The 14,633-nt window shown below is 37.7% G+C and overlaps 1 protein-coding gene across 1 annotated transcript in view; it reads right to left on the reverse strand.

Annotated features, from left to right (window-relative positions):
* Positions 1–3,452: 3,452 nt before the first annotated feature.
* LOC115213997 (stimulated by retinoic acid gene 8 protein-like) overlaps positions 3,453–14,633 on the reverse strand; it is a 12,242-nt gene continuing 1,061 nt past the window's right edge. The window contains exons 2-5 of the mRNA XM_029783007.1: positions 10,614–10,709; positions 9,035–9,117; positions 7,421–7,478; positions 3,453–3,590 (exon numbers count right to left, since the gene is read on the reverse strand). Coding sequence (XP_029638867.1) covers positions 3,453–3,590; positions 7,421–7,478; positions 9,035–9,117; positions 10,614–10,709 — 375 coding nt within the window. The remainder of the gene's footprint in view (positions 3,591–7,420; positions 7,479–9,034; positions 9,118–10,613; positions 10,710–14,633) is intronic.

Here is a 14,633-nt window from a genome sequence, read left to right on the forward strand (position 1 = left end):
TAATGCACCATTTTTCATCACCAGTGACAATGCGGTAAAGAGCGACCAAACAGGTGGTGATTGTGGAGCGTTGACTTTTGTTGTTTTTACTCAAAGTGTGTGGAACCAAAGTGCCGAGTTTCTGAACCTTGCCCATAGAGTGAAGATGGTTCGCCACAGATTTTTATTACAATTTACTGCAAGGCCAGCGATGGAAGTGCATGTATAGAGATTTCAAAATAAACATAAGCTTTTACAATAAGATCACTCTTTCAAGGAAAGAGTACGAGCACGTAAAATACAGGCTGTCCCTCCTAATAAGAGCTGAGGGGTGGAAGTTAAAGAAAACGAAACATGCTACTACTACGCATGAATATTCTTTTCTACTCTATGCACCAGGCCCTAAATTTTGGGGGAGGGGGTCAGTTGATTAGATCGACACCAGTACACAAACAGGTATTTAATTTATCGATCTCCGAAAGGGTGAAAAGCAAAGTCGACCACGTTGGAATTTGAACTCAGATTGTAAAGACAGACGAAACACTACTAAGCATTTCGCCCGGCGTGTTAATGTTTCTTATTTCTTTTCTGCCCACAAGGGCTACACACAGAGAGGAAAAACAAGGACAGACAAACGGATTAAGTCGATTCCATCGACCCCAGTGCGTAAATTGTACTTAATTTATCTACCCCGAAAGGATGAAAGGCAAAGTCGCCCTCGGCGGAATTTGAACACAGAGCGTAGCTGCAGACGAAATACCTATTTCTTTACTATCCACAAGGGGCTAAACACAGAAAGGACAAACAAGGACAGACAAATGGATTAAGTCGATTATATTGACCCCAGTGCGTAATTGGTACTTAATTTATCGACCCCGAAATGATGAAAGGCAAAGTCGACCTCGGCGGAATTCGAACTCAGAACGTAGCTGCAGACGAAACGCTGCTAAGCATTTCGCCTGGCGTGCTAACGTTTCTGCCAGCTCGCCGCCGTACCACGCATGAATATTATTTAAGAGAGCGGGGTTGTCATGAGGAATTTTCTCGTAGCTTTTGCGAGAGTGACCCTATAAAATCGGATGTCAGTTAACTGCGAAAGATTTTTAGGAAGACACATAATTAGATAGTTCATTATATTGAGTAGTGAACTGACATAATATTTTTTGTCGTGCAACACGTCACTATTTGAGTTAATGTTATTTTTACTTTCTCTATTCCATTTATAATTTGCTCATATTGCTATCATTTCAATCTATATGTTTTGTGTTCATGCCGATTTATCAGCAGATACTATGTAAAATATATACGTATGTAAATTGATAAAATTACCATGACGCTTTATTATTTTTATTTTCTTCAGTAGCTAACTGCACATTTAAATGTTCTTTATGCATATTTAATTCTCGAATTAATCCCACTGGAACAGCGTTAGGAGAAAATTGCAACGCAGATCGAAATCAAAGCATACAACATCGCAGCAGTCTCTAAAGGAAAAGGATGGAAGAAAAAAATCAACAACAGGATAGATTGGAGGCGATAGGAAGACAGGTGGTGTATATATTAAATAATGTCATTATCCAGCTCTCATGTGAATTTCACACGGCGGAGCATTTTGCTTTGTAATGAAATTTAAATGTCCGTGAGTTTTGTGATACGGTGAATGCAATGGTCATAACCCAGTTAAATTTCATTATTCTTTTGTTCGGAAGCGGATTTGTTCTATGGTGCTGCATAATCTATTATAAGATCTCGTGGGGAGGGCTTTGAAAGTTCTACAGTGAACACCGAACAACTGCACATACGTACAAGAAATTGTAAGCGGATACTAATGATATTCTTGTCTGTTTTTAGTGTCTTCCTTGACGGCCTTAGGCGAATAAAGTATCGACGCTAAGCTTCGGTAATTACATATCTAATTACATATTGTGATAGCACTATAATATGATAATTATATATATATTTATATTTATATATATATATATATATATATATATATATATATATATATATATAGATTATATATATATAATATATATATATATATATATATATATATATATATAGGTAGATAGATAGATATGTATATACATATATATATATATTATATATACACACATAAATATATATATATATACACATACACACCTAATATATAAAATAGACGTATGAAAATGACTGCCCAATTTGGTTCCAGATATGGGATGCATGAATAATTTGACCTCGGATACATAATGGGGTCTTCATTTTATTTTTATATTAAATATAAATAATATTGCTTTATATATATATGATTCGATTCTTTAAAAAAAATGTTTTTTTCAATGTCACCTTCCGGTACTGACGTAGCAAGTGCAGCTAGCTAAAAACAGATGTGTATGCTTGTCGTAGCAGTTGTGGCTAGCTACACACATACACTTGTATGTATAAGTTCATTGATGAATGTATTTTAACCGCTTCTATTTCATTTAATTCGCTCTTGGAGGAGGGGGTTCCTCTCACACATGTATGTATACAATCGTCCGTGGAACTCCGTCGGTTACGAGGGAAAGAGTTCCAGTCAACGGAATAGCCTGCTCGTGAAATTAACGTACAAGTCGCGTGTACCCTTAACGTAGTACTCGGTGAGATGCAGCGTAATACAGAGTGTAACAAGGTTGACCCCTTTGAAATACGGCTACAACAGAAACAGGAAGAAAGACTCAAAGAAATTTGTGATGAAAGAGTACAGCAGGATTGGCTACCACCTCCTGCCGGAGCCTGGTGGAACCTCAGGTGTTTTCGCTCAATAAGCACTCACAACGCCCGGTCTGGGAATCGAAACTGCGAGTCCGTTGCCCTAACTACTGGGTCATTACGCGTCCAAAATGTATACAATACGCCGTTGATGAATATGTATATTTAAACCGATCATATTTCATTCCAGTCGCATTGTTTTTTGTTCGTGGAGAAAATATATGAATGTCACAGATTCCTATATACTTTCACTTTCCTTTTCACATTCCTAATAGAAACATTCTTCTAATGGTTTCTGTTGTCTTTCTTCTAAGTATTTCCGTTAATATTTATCTCTCTATCTATCTAAATCTATATCTATCTATCTCTCTATCTGTATCTGTCGAGTACAGGAATAATTTCACCGTGTCTTCATTTATTCTTCTTTTTTAAATAATATTGCTTTCACTCTTCCCGTTCCTCATAGAAACATTCTTCTAAGGATTTGTTACTTTCTCTCTCTCGCTCTCTTCTCTCTCTCTCTCTCTCTCTTCTCTCTCTCTCTCTCTCTCAAGAGAGACAGCTGCAAAAAAACGGAAGCATGCTAAGAAAGGAACAGACTATGCACTACAGCAGCCAGAGCTTCAGAGAATGATGACAAGAGTTGTGCATAACTGAAAAACAGTTGCGCACTGGTACTGCCCGAGCATCTCAAAGTGCTGAACAGATGTATGCGAGCCTGACAAGGAATAAGATCACCACTAGAATGACACTGATGGAATCTTCTTAGATGCTCCTGGAAGCACAGGAAAGTCACTATTGGTCAACCTGCTCCTTGCCAATGTGGGACAGAAGAAAATTATTCTGGTTGCTGCATCTTCTGGAATTGCAGCCACACTCTTAACAGGTGTAAAAAAAGCCCATTCAAAATTCAAGCTACCTCTGAACCTCATCCGAAATGATTTTCCATTATGCAACATGTCGAAGGCGGCGAGCTGGCAGAATCGTTAGCACTCCGGACGAAATGCTAAGCGGTAATTCGTCTGCCGCTACGTTCTGAGTTCAAATTCCGCCGAGGTCGACTTTGCCTTTCATCCTTTCGGGGTCGATTAAATAAGTTCCAATTACGCACTTAGGTCGATGTAATCGACTTAATCCGTTTGTCTCTCCTTGTTTGTCCTCTCTGTGTTTGGCCCCTTTTGGGTAGTAAAGAAATAGGTATTTCGTCTGTGTTTATGTTCCTAGCTCAAATTCTGCCACGGTCGACTTTGCATTTCCACGAAAAGATAGCGTAAACTGTACTCTAAATGGAGGTGTAGTCAAATCCTATTTTATGAACTCAACCATGATCTAAAATAAGTCGAAAGGTAAGCTACTATAAATAGGCACGAACTTTCTGGACAATCCAATATATATGTGCACGCACACACACACAAGCATATATAATTGCATTCGACAATAACTATTAAAATTCCTTTCACGCATATTTACTGAACGTACTGATTTTGTTATCTACAACTTGTATATGTATATACTGTTTAGTTGCCCATTATTTTTGAATAGATATCAAAGTTAAAGAAATACAAAAGAAGTGCGATGTATACGCGACTTCTCAGTTACACCTTGTCAAATGCATTGTTTAGTAAGTATCAACTATGTTCTCCCAAGTGGAAAAGTAGATACAATAAATATTTTACTGAATTCGTTTTGCGTCGAGTAAGAAAAATGTGAAGATATACTGACTTTAAAATAAAATTTAAAATATGTATCAGCATATCTTGTAGGATGGAGATAATTTTGTCACAGTCAATGTCCTTTTAAATATCTATGCTCTTGCAATGGTTATTGCTATTTAAAGCAGGACTAATGTTGCTAAGCAGCAGTTATCTAGGGAGGCAGCAGGTGTTGTCATACCGTCAGATAGACACTCTTGCGAAACCTGTCCCAACGCTGAATAACTCTCCCGATATTTGTGCGTTGACAATTGATCACAAGTACAACTGGCACCGGATAATTATTAGTTACGTCCATCAATATTTATATGATAGTTATTACAATTATTAATTATTGTATTTATACTGGTTTCCAAATGCGGCACAATGCCAGTAATTTCGGGGCTAGGGATAAGTGAATTACATAGACTCCAGTAATCAGTTGGTACTTATTTTATGGACCCGAAAAGGATGAATGGCAAAGTCGACCTCGGTGGAATTTGAACTTAGGTGACATGCTGCTAAGCATTTTTTCGGTGTGCTAATGACTCTACCAGCTCGACCCTCGCATGGTACAATTATAGTGGTATAATTACCGTTATATGACCTTATATATGTTGGTGGATAAGAGATAAGCCATGAAAATATTCGCGTTAGCGACATCTGCCCGACTATTTAGGGTGAGCTTTCTCTCGGCCCATTTCTGGATGAGAGTATTCACATAGCATGGCTGAAAAGAAATTAATACAAATGTAAACACAGATCACCTATCAAAATTATTATTCCATAGATCTGTAAGAATTCTCCGCAGGGATTTTGAAGCGTGATCAGTACATAAGTGTCACCTTAGTTTTCTGGTTGTGGACAGCTGACACTTCTCAGCATACCCAGCAAAATAAGCTGAGAGTTTTAATCAAATAATAATAATACTATTGGTAATAATTTCTTGTCTCAAGCATTACAATCGGACGTTGATTCGAAATTATGCTTCCTTTATTTTTCTGTATGTGTTTAGTTTTGCTGTAGCCTATATTTCCTTCCCCTTCAATCCTCGACGCCAATGCCTATGCAAATCTTCTTTAGGATTTGTATGTAACTCTCATGTAGCTCTGTGTTGATTTATTGCCTATAAATTGCATGAATGACTCCAGTACTCGGATGAATTATGTTTGTTTTTCTTTATGTGGTAGTAATAATTCATTCGGAAAATATGTGAACACCATGATATTTTATTGCCCTTCGCTAAATATATTTCAACCAGGCACTAAATGGTGAAAAAAAAAAAACAGTATATTAATTTTTACATAAAAAAAATATTTACGTATATTTACGATACGAAAAGCTTTTTATACATCAATCGTTCGAGATGGTAAATTAAAACTTCAACTTCATTGAAGCACATTTTGCATTTAATCTCACCTGCTCCTATAAAATAAGTAAGAGATATATAATAGATACGTCGCAAATCAATGCATTTTACCATACCCTGCATGCTGGATGAAAGAAAAACAAACTTTCTCGTGTCTGGCCTGAAAAAATCGATACATTCACTTGCGTAAGAGAGAGGGAAAATAGCTGTCACAATCAGAGCGCCAGATATATTTAGATATGTCTCAATAAATGCCAAATCTGCAGATCTTTATTTGGGCTATTATCTGGAATCGATCAATAAATTAAATACCAGTTAGAATATGGGATAGATTAAATTGACTATATCTTTTTCTTTTACCAAAATAGACACAATTTCTATAACACAAATCAATATCCTTATCTGGCATAAATGCTTGCATTTATCTATATTTGCTTCAAAGCACCTTTCCACGTTTCCACGTATGGATTTTTGCATTGGTTACTCTTTTTTTCTTTTTCTCTCTTTATTATATCAACACACACAGATAAACATAGACACGGAAATGTACACACTGCAGCAGACGCGCGCAATCACTTACACACAAAATACTAATGCACACGCATATCTATGTACATATGTGTTTCCTCTGAACGTGTGGGCGAACGCTTTCGTGTATTTCTGCATTTGTGCTGTTTCTATAAATGCATGTATTTAAAATCACAGCACGCACCGATAAGAAAATAACTGCAATAGCTGAACGAACGCCAAGCTTTCGGTTTTAAATTTATGGGATTTTTACTGAACAGCTGTACATTCCAAGATTTGTGTGCGGCTGCGTTCTTACGCACTTCCGTACGTAAATACACACATACATACATTCATACACACAGATATACATATATTTGAATATGTGTGTGTTTGTGTATATATATATATATATATCCACATTCATTTATTTGTGTACCCTTTTCAAGCCTAGCCAGGCTTATGGGCCTGGTTTCCCGGGTTCTATGGCGTATATATTCCCCCCAGCTGGACGGGACGTTCACCGTTACCCCATCGCAAGAAACAGGAAGAGAAACAGGAGAGAAAGTTGGGGCGAACGATTACAACAGGGGGCGCCACCTCCCCCTGCCGGAGTCTCGTTGAGCTTTAGGTATTTTCGCTCAATAAACACACACAACGCCAGGTTTGGGAATCGAAACCGCGATCCTCCAGCCGCGAGCCCGCTGCCCTAACGACGTTTCCCCACAGGACAACAACGTTATTTTTTTTTAAGTATAAGTTTGAACGCTTAGTCAAAGGAGAGGAGTTCCATCTCAACGAAATCTCCAAGTGGTTTAAATGCACAATTCTCTGATAGTTAAGAGGATAAAAATGTGAGCAGAAGTGGACCTAGAAATCATGACCTGAATGTGTTTCGACCCTCATAAAGCGTAAGAACTTCAGGGCCGAAACACTTGCCTGATAGGAGATACTTGAGAGATTCTTAACTCTGCTGAAAGCAGTAGTGCTGTGTTGCATGCCGATGATTGTTCAAGTATCACTCATACATTAATATATTTTAATTATGTTGTGTGCTTCATAGGCAAGACCTGCTTTGGAGCATCTATCGTGGACAATCTATAATATTGATTGATATCGGATTAGATCTATTTTAACTTACACAAACAGCTATATTTAAGGGTAAAGCCATCCATATAACAATTTTAATTACTGCTTGCCTATGGAATAAAGGGTTTATATTTCTAGCTTAAACATGGATATAAAACAGCGTTACTGAGTTTATTGCTGGTAAACGCCATAGATATGGAGAGAGAACGGGAAATAGAGAGAGAGAAGGCGATAGATAGATAGATAGATAGATAGATAGATAGATAGATAGATAGATAGATAGATAATAGATAGAGAGATAGATAGATAGATAGATAGATAGATAGATAGATAGATAGATAGATAGATAGATAGATTAAGAGAAAGAGGTGGGAAACGAAGTTTAAAGAGCAATATAGTTAGCATCGGCTTTTCTCGCCATTTATTTTACTTAACACCGTTAAAGCTCTTTAAGGAGGAGTATGAGTTTCAAACGTTCCAGAAGTACAGTTAATTGGAAAACAGGTAATTTATGAGTAGTTTAAAAGAAATCATTCTTTAATAACTGCAGAACGGTGCAACCTGGTATCTTTTCAGTCAAAAGGACTCGCTGCTTGTTGCTAGTTTTATCAACAGTCTCAGTTGAAATAGACTAGATTTCACTGAGTAATGCTATTCGGCAATGGGATATATTTAAACGAATATAGCAGAGAACCTAATATTTATGAACAAGTGTTTTACATAAACATGTTTATCACAGAAGCACTAACAGCGTTATTTTGTCGTAAAGACAGGTCCTCAATATGAAAATGAGCTGGCTTGGTCGTTATAGCACCGGACAGGATTTATAGGGGCGTTCCATTTGACCTTACGTTCTGAGTGCAAATTCTGTCAAGGTCTACTTTGCCTTTCATCTTTTGGAGGTTGATAAAATAAGTACCATTTGAGTATTCGACTTACCACTTTCCCTGAACTTTGCGGTGCTTGTACCAAAATATGAAAGCAACATTAAGTGGTAGAGCGAAAAACAGAAGACAATGAAATCATGCTTGATTTTATAGTAAATATTGATTTTTACACTAGGGCAGCATCTTTTGCTTTCATTTGACAAAAGGTATTCCTAACGTGAACGCCCAGTCTATTTAGATCTCAAAGTATATAATAACGCCAATATATGCAAAGCTACGAGTATGTACCGTTTCTCAGTGAATTGAAAGTAATGTGCCAGTTATTCCCAGCACATCAACTTCAGTGTGTGTCGCATTCAGCTTCATTGTTTGCATAGGCAAACATCCACGTGCACACACATACTAACATTCATACATGTTATTATACGCGTGTTTTATGTATAACGAGGGGTTGTGTGTGCACATGTGCATATCTGGTACGTTATGTAAGAATACATGATACTTACACACCTATTTCTCGTCCGTTAATCGTAGTATAGGTAATTGGCCGGAGACTTTCCATTTCCGACCAGAAGGTTCCTAGTTCGATCCCTCTTCGCATCACACTGAATAATTTCGTTTTCTATAGTCTCAAGCCGATCCGCAATTTATGAGTGAATTTGGGGCAGACGAAGCTGTATATAATCTCGCCAAGTGGATTATAAAGCCCTCTCACATGCGTCACGCTGATTCTTCCAGTGCATTATTAGGGCATATATCTCTGTCGAATAGCTAAATACTTGTTAATTCGGAAGCAGGCTATCTTCATCGTCGAACGATGGAGATCAACCATTTTTCGCGTCAGAATATCTGAATACCTGAGCTATAACAGTATAAGAATAACGGAATACAAAAAGAAAATAAATGAAAGTGTGAATGATCATTCAAAAGCAAATATTGCGAAATTGTGTAAAACAAATGGATAGATGGTGTTCCTGATTTCTATGGTGAATAAATATCTATCTAAAACGACATTTTTGTGCAACACCTCATCGGAGAAAGAAGAGAAATAAAACTGCCAACTGCCTTCAGCTGTGGTCTCTTGAAAATCAGTTCCATTATTAAAAGTAAAATACTCCATTTCCTATTTAGAAACGAACTTGTGATTAATGAGATATCCCATCAGTTTCTTACGGTGCAGAAACATGAATTGTAAAAGAAGCCTAAACAGGCTCACAAATGCATTATTTTTGTTGATGGACAACAAAACAACGGAATGAATTCAAAGGCAACAAGATAATACCACCAACTAAATGACGTTGGGAAACTCACGTAATCATTGAAGCGTAGTCTGCTGTTGACATGTAGAACATGATGGCCGAGGAGTGGGCAAAACACTAGCAAACAATATCATGAGACTCTGCAACAGAAATACAGAACAACAATGAAGAACTTGGAGGGATTTGTCAAAAAATTGAGAAAAGTAACAACAGTGAATGGATATGTTGAGAACTGCGGAAGGACTTTATATATATATAATATATATATTTAGTATGCGACCTCGTCTGTATCACTAGCGATTTTTCCCCCTGTCTTCCTTCTCGGGATCTTTCCTTCTCCTATGTTTCCGACGAAGAGCTCTCCTCGAAACGTCAACCCTCCTTCTTCCCTTCTTTCCTGAGCGTCCAATAATACTTTATTTGTTCCACGTCCTTGCGTTGTTGTTTTTTTGTTTTTGTTTTCTTGTTTGGATTAACTTATATAATATATATATATATATATATATATATATATATATATATATATATATATATATATATGTAGGTCCCGGGTTGAGTCGGGGTTAACCTAGTCCTGTAGAAGCTCCTTCTATAAAATAAATATATATATGTATATATATATACATACATACATACATACATACATACATACATACATACATACATACGTACATACGTACAGGTTGCGCAAGGTATTTTAAGGACGTAAATTTTGGGAGTCATTGCTGCATTTCATGTGGTGTGATTATACTGCGAGTTTTCTCTTGTGAATCAATTTTTGTGTACCCCTGTGTTGTTTAGAATATGACGTCCGTCTTGAAACCAATGCATTCCACACAGCTGGAAACATCAATGTGGCGTTTGGTTAAGTTGTGGCGATGAGCACATTGTACGTCGATGGTTTGAGAAGTTCCAGTCTCGTGACTTTACACTTGAAAATCATCCCCGTGGTAGGTCTAAGACCAAGGTGGATAATGATGAGCTGGAAACTGTAGTGGAAGCGGATACATCTGAAATTATGTGTGACTTGGTAGTATGGTTTGATGTATTGGATCATCTGAAACAAATCGGCAAAGTAAAAAGCTGGACAAGTGGATACCACAAGAACTGAACGAGCATCATATGACACATCGTCTTGAAACACACTGGTCTTTGCTGTCATGGCATAAAAGCGAACAAGTTTTGCATCGTATTGCTACATGGAATGAAAAATGGATTCTTTTCAGCAATAGCAAGGGTTCTGTATGGTGGTTGGATAGAGACGAAGGGCCAAAACACAATCCAAAAAAGAATATTCACTTACAAAAGCTAACGGTGTCTGTTTGGTCATCCAACGCTGGCGTCATCTAGTACAGCTTCATGAGACCTGACAACTCAATTACATCAATTGTGTACATCAACCAATTGGATGAAATGATGAGTGAACTTGCAATTAAACAACCGAGATTAGTCAATAGAGACAGGCTAATTGTCTTGGAAGACAATGCTCAACCACATGTTGCACAAAGAACACTACTCAAGTTCTTGAGGAACTGAACTTGGAAGTACTCTGTCATCCATCATATTCACCAGACCTTGCACCAACTAACCTTCACACTTTCTCCCCATTAGACAATATGTACAGGGAAAAAAATTCAAAACTGAAAATGCGAAAACAGGTTTTCTTGATTTCATCACATCTTGCTCTCCAGAATTCTTTGCTGCCGGCATAAATAAGCAACAATGAAATGTCAAAATTTTATTGATAACTTAGGTGCATGCTTCAATTAACTGCTTTTCATTTTGTTGAGATAAAGTAAAATAAACTTTCAGTTCAAATTCGGATATTTCATTATTAATGAACTGATATATATATATAAATATATATATATATATTATATATATATATATATATATATATATATATATTATATATATATATATAATATATTAATATATATATATTAGGCAGAAATTATTTTAGTGGGGAAACACACGTGGAGGATATAAATAGAGAAAGAGAAACGATGTAAAAACACAAAATATTTGTTTTACAGGATTAAGAATATATTAGAGTCATGGCAATGAAGATATTATACAATATCTTCATTGTATAATGAAGATTTTTTTTTCTAGTTTCAGCTCAGAGCTGCGGTCATGCTGATGCACCGCCGTTTTGTGCTACACTGTTATTACGACGAACCTCGTCTAATATGTGGCACTTGGTGAAGAATGGAGTTTGACATAGCTACTCTCATTTGCACCTCTTGCCGTGAGGTAGGTTCATCTGGGATTCTTGACAGGAAGATGTCCAGCTTTGAATTAAAAACCGCTACATCTACTTTGTGCAAGTTCCTCAGACTCTTTGGGAGAATATTAAAAAGCTGTGGGCTCTTGAAACCCAGGCTGTTGCAGAAGCTGGTCCTGAAGCGTGATGGCATTGCTGGGATCTTTGGCACTATGCAGTGTCGTCCCGTTCAACCATTGGTGTAGCTTACAATGCCAAAATTTGGCACAATTCCTTCCAGGATCTTCCAGACATATATTACTGCATACCTCTCCCGTCTTCTCTCCAGGGAGTAGAGTCTTAGCTGTTTCAATCTTTCCCAGTAGCTGAGCTGTTGCAAAGAGCTGTGAGTAGTAATCCAGGCGGCTGAGGACGAATGTCCGCCAGAGGACCATCATGGTTTCCTTATCTCTGGTTCTGAATGTTCTTAGGATCCACCCAGCCAGTTGTCTGCACTTTGTCGCCATCCTGGTAATGTGCACTTGGAAAGAGGTATCATCACTCATGTCGATACCCAGGTCCCTCACAGACTTAGGCTCTGGGATTGAAATTTTAAGTTTAATATTCAGTTTTGGATGCTGGTAGCGCAGGGCCTGGAACGTTTCAGCATTAAACTGCATATTATTATCTTCAGCCCATCTGTAGATTGAGTCCAACTCCTGCAGCAGGTGTGCAACATCGCTGGGGTTCTGTATTTTCTGCGAGACTTTCGTATCCTGTGCACAGCTGGCAAGAGTGGCTATCCGGGCATTTGAGGGCATATCTGAGAGGGCCACTATAAAAAGCAGTGGTCCCAAGACAGTGCTCTGTGGAACACCGCTCACTATTTGTGTGTTCATAGAGGTGGCTCCATTAACCACTACTGCCTGACTCCTATCTTCCAGGAAGTCATGCAACCACACTCCAAGTTTTCCAGCTATGCCGAGGTCACGCATTTTGTGGCATATCATACCATGATCCACCTTGTCAAAAGCTTTTGCAAAATCAAGGTAGATTACGTCCACATTTGATTTGTTGAGTAATTGCCTCAACACCCAGTCATAATGCTGTAAGAGCTGGGTCAGGCAGCTCCTACCTGGTCGAAAACTATGCTGGGTATTACTCAGCAAGTTATTTTCCTCAAGGAACGCGATTAGTTTCTTTCTGACTATCCTTTCCATGACTTTGCTGATGTGTGAAGTCAGAGAGATAGGCCTATAGTTTTTGGCATCTGCTCTACTTCCCCCTTTATGTATTGAGCATATTATTCCCTCCTTCAGCTTGCTTGGCAGTTTGTCATTCGCTAGAAAGCTCTGGAAGATAATCTTGAGGGGTTTTGCCAGGGCATGCTTACACGCTTTGAGGAGGATGGCTGGGAAACTATCTGGACCAGCAGCTGAGTTTGTGTCTACTTCATCTATGGCTATTAGGACATCTTTTTCGCTAATGTCAATACATTCTATTGTAACCGCCTCGCTGGTTATAGGTGAGGCGGCAAAAAAGTCCACTGGTTCGTTCACTTGTCTGTGTTCCAACGGGGTGGTAAAGACACTTTTGAACTGGTCATTCAGCATCTGAATGACCAGTTCTGAATATTATATTGTATAATATCTTCATTATACAATAAGGTTTTGCTCTTTCGACACAATTGAAGTAAGGATCGGTTTCGCATTGCTCATCAACTGAGAGATAAAGAGATTAATTGCTGCGGAGGAAAAAATTTTGCTAGGGGAGATAATTGTTCACTTATTTATTTTCCAGTGAAAGGGAGGTAAATCTGTAAGTTTTATTTTTTTTTTTTACGTTTCTCGCTTAATTCTGGCTTACATCTTCCATTAATTGGGGTACGTTCTTTAATTTTAATATGGTTTCATATTTAATCCTGGTTTATATTTGTGGATACATAAGGCTCTTTTATTCACTCTTACTTATGTTGATGTCCAGAAGGCAAGATGAAAAACTGGGAAAATTTCGAATTGTGGTTGTAATCGCTCTTCACATTCATCACTGTGTTGACTGAGGTATATTTGGCGATATTTTGGGGAGGAAATTTGTCTGTGGACCGTACATCTCTTTCGGATCGAATTTCCTGTTGAGCCAATGTAATTTCGATGGCAGCCCGAGCATCTGATTACGGAAATGAGGTTTTAGGAGGTGCAATGAAGTTAGATTTGAACTTGAATATTTATCCTTGTCTGAAATAGAATTCCGAACATTCCAACAGGTTGGGACAAGTTCCGCAATTATGGCGACCACACTTTACAACACATGCGTCCGTTGTTCTAGAGGATAGTTTGGCATTGGTGAGAATTTTATTGAATGTCTTAAGCTGTTATCTCCCCAAGCAATTTATCTCTTTCAACTCTCACTTTGATAAGCAATGCGAAACCGGTACTCACTCCAATTATGCTGAAAGAACAAAACCTTATTTTGTACAAAATTTCATAATTCCATTATTATCATGGCCCTAACATACTCTTAAATCGTGTAAAACAAATCTGTGTTTTTTCATCTTTCTCTCTCTCTCTCTCTCTCTCTCTCTCTCTCTCTCTCTATATATAATTATATATATATATATATATATATATATATATCACTGACAACAAGAGAAGTATCAAAACTCAATAGATTTCCACCGGTCGTATGTTCGTCTTCTGCCCACGTTTATGTATTGGTTTAAGTGGTTAAGTCTCGCCAATTTTAATCCCCAATTTATCAAAGTAAGGCAGGTCACGAACAAAACCATTCAATGGTATCATGGATTGTATCCAAATGGTTTGTGTTCTCATACAGTCTGGTGGATAAACCCATGAGTAGGATATGCTAGACCAAGTCTGCTAAAAGCATTCTGTATTCAATCTGGCACTCCGTCGG

Source organism: Octopus sinensis, linkage group LG7 (genome assembly GCF_006345805.1).
Source record: "Octopus sinensis linkage group LG7, ASM634580v1, whole genome shotgun sequence".
Lineage (NCBI taxonomy): Eukaryota > Metazoa > Mollusca > Cephalopoda > Octopoda > Octopodidae > Octopus > Octopus sinensis.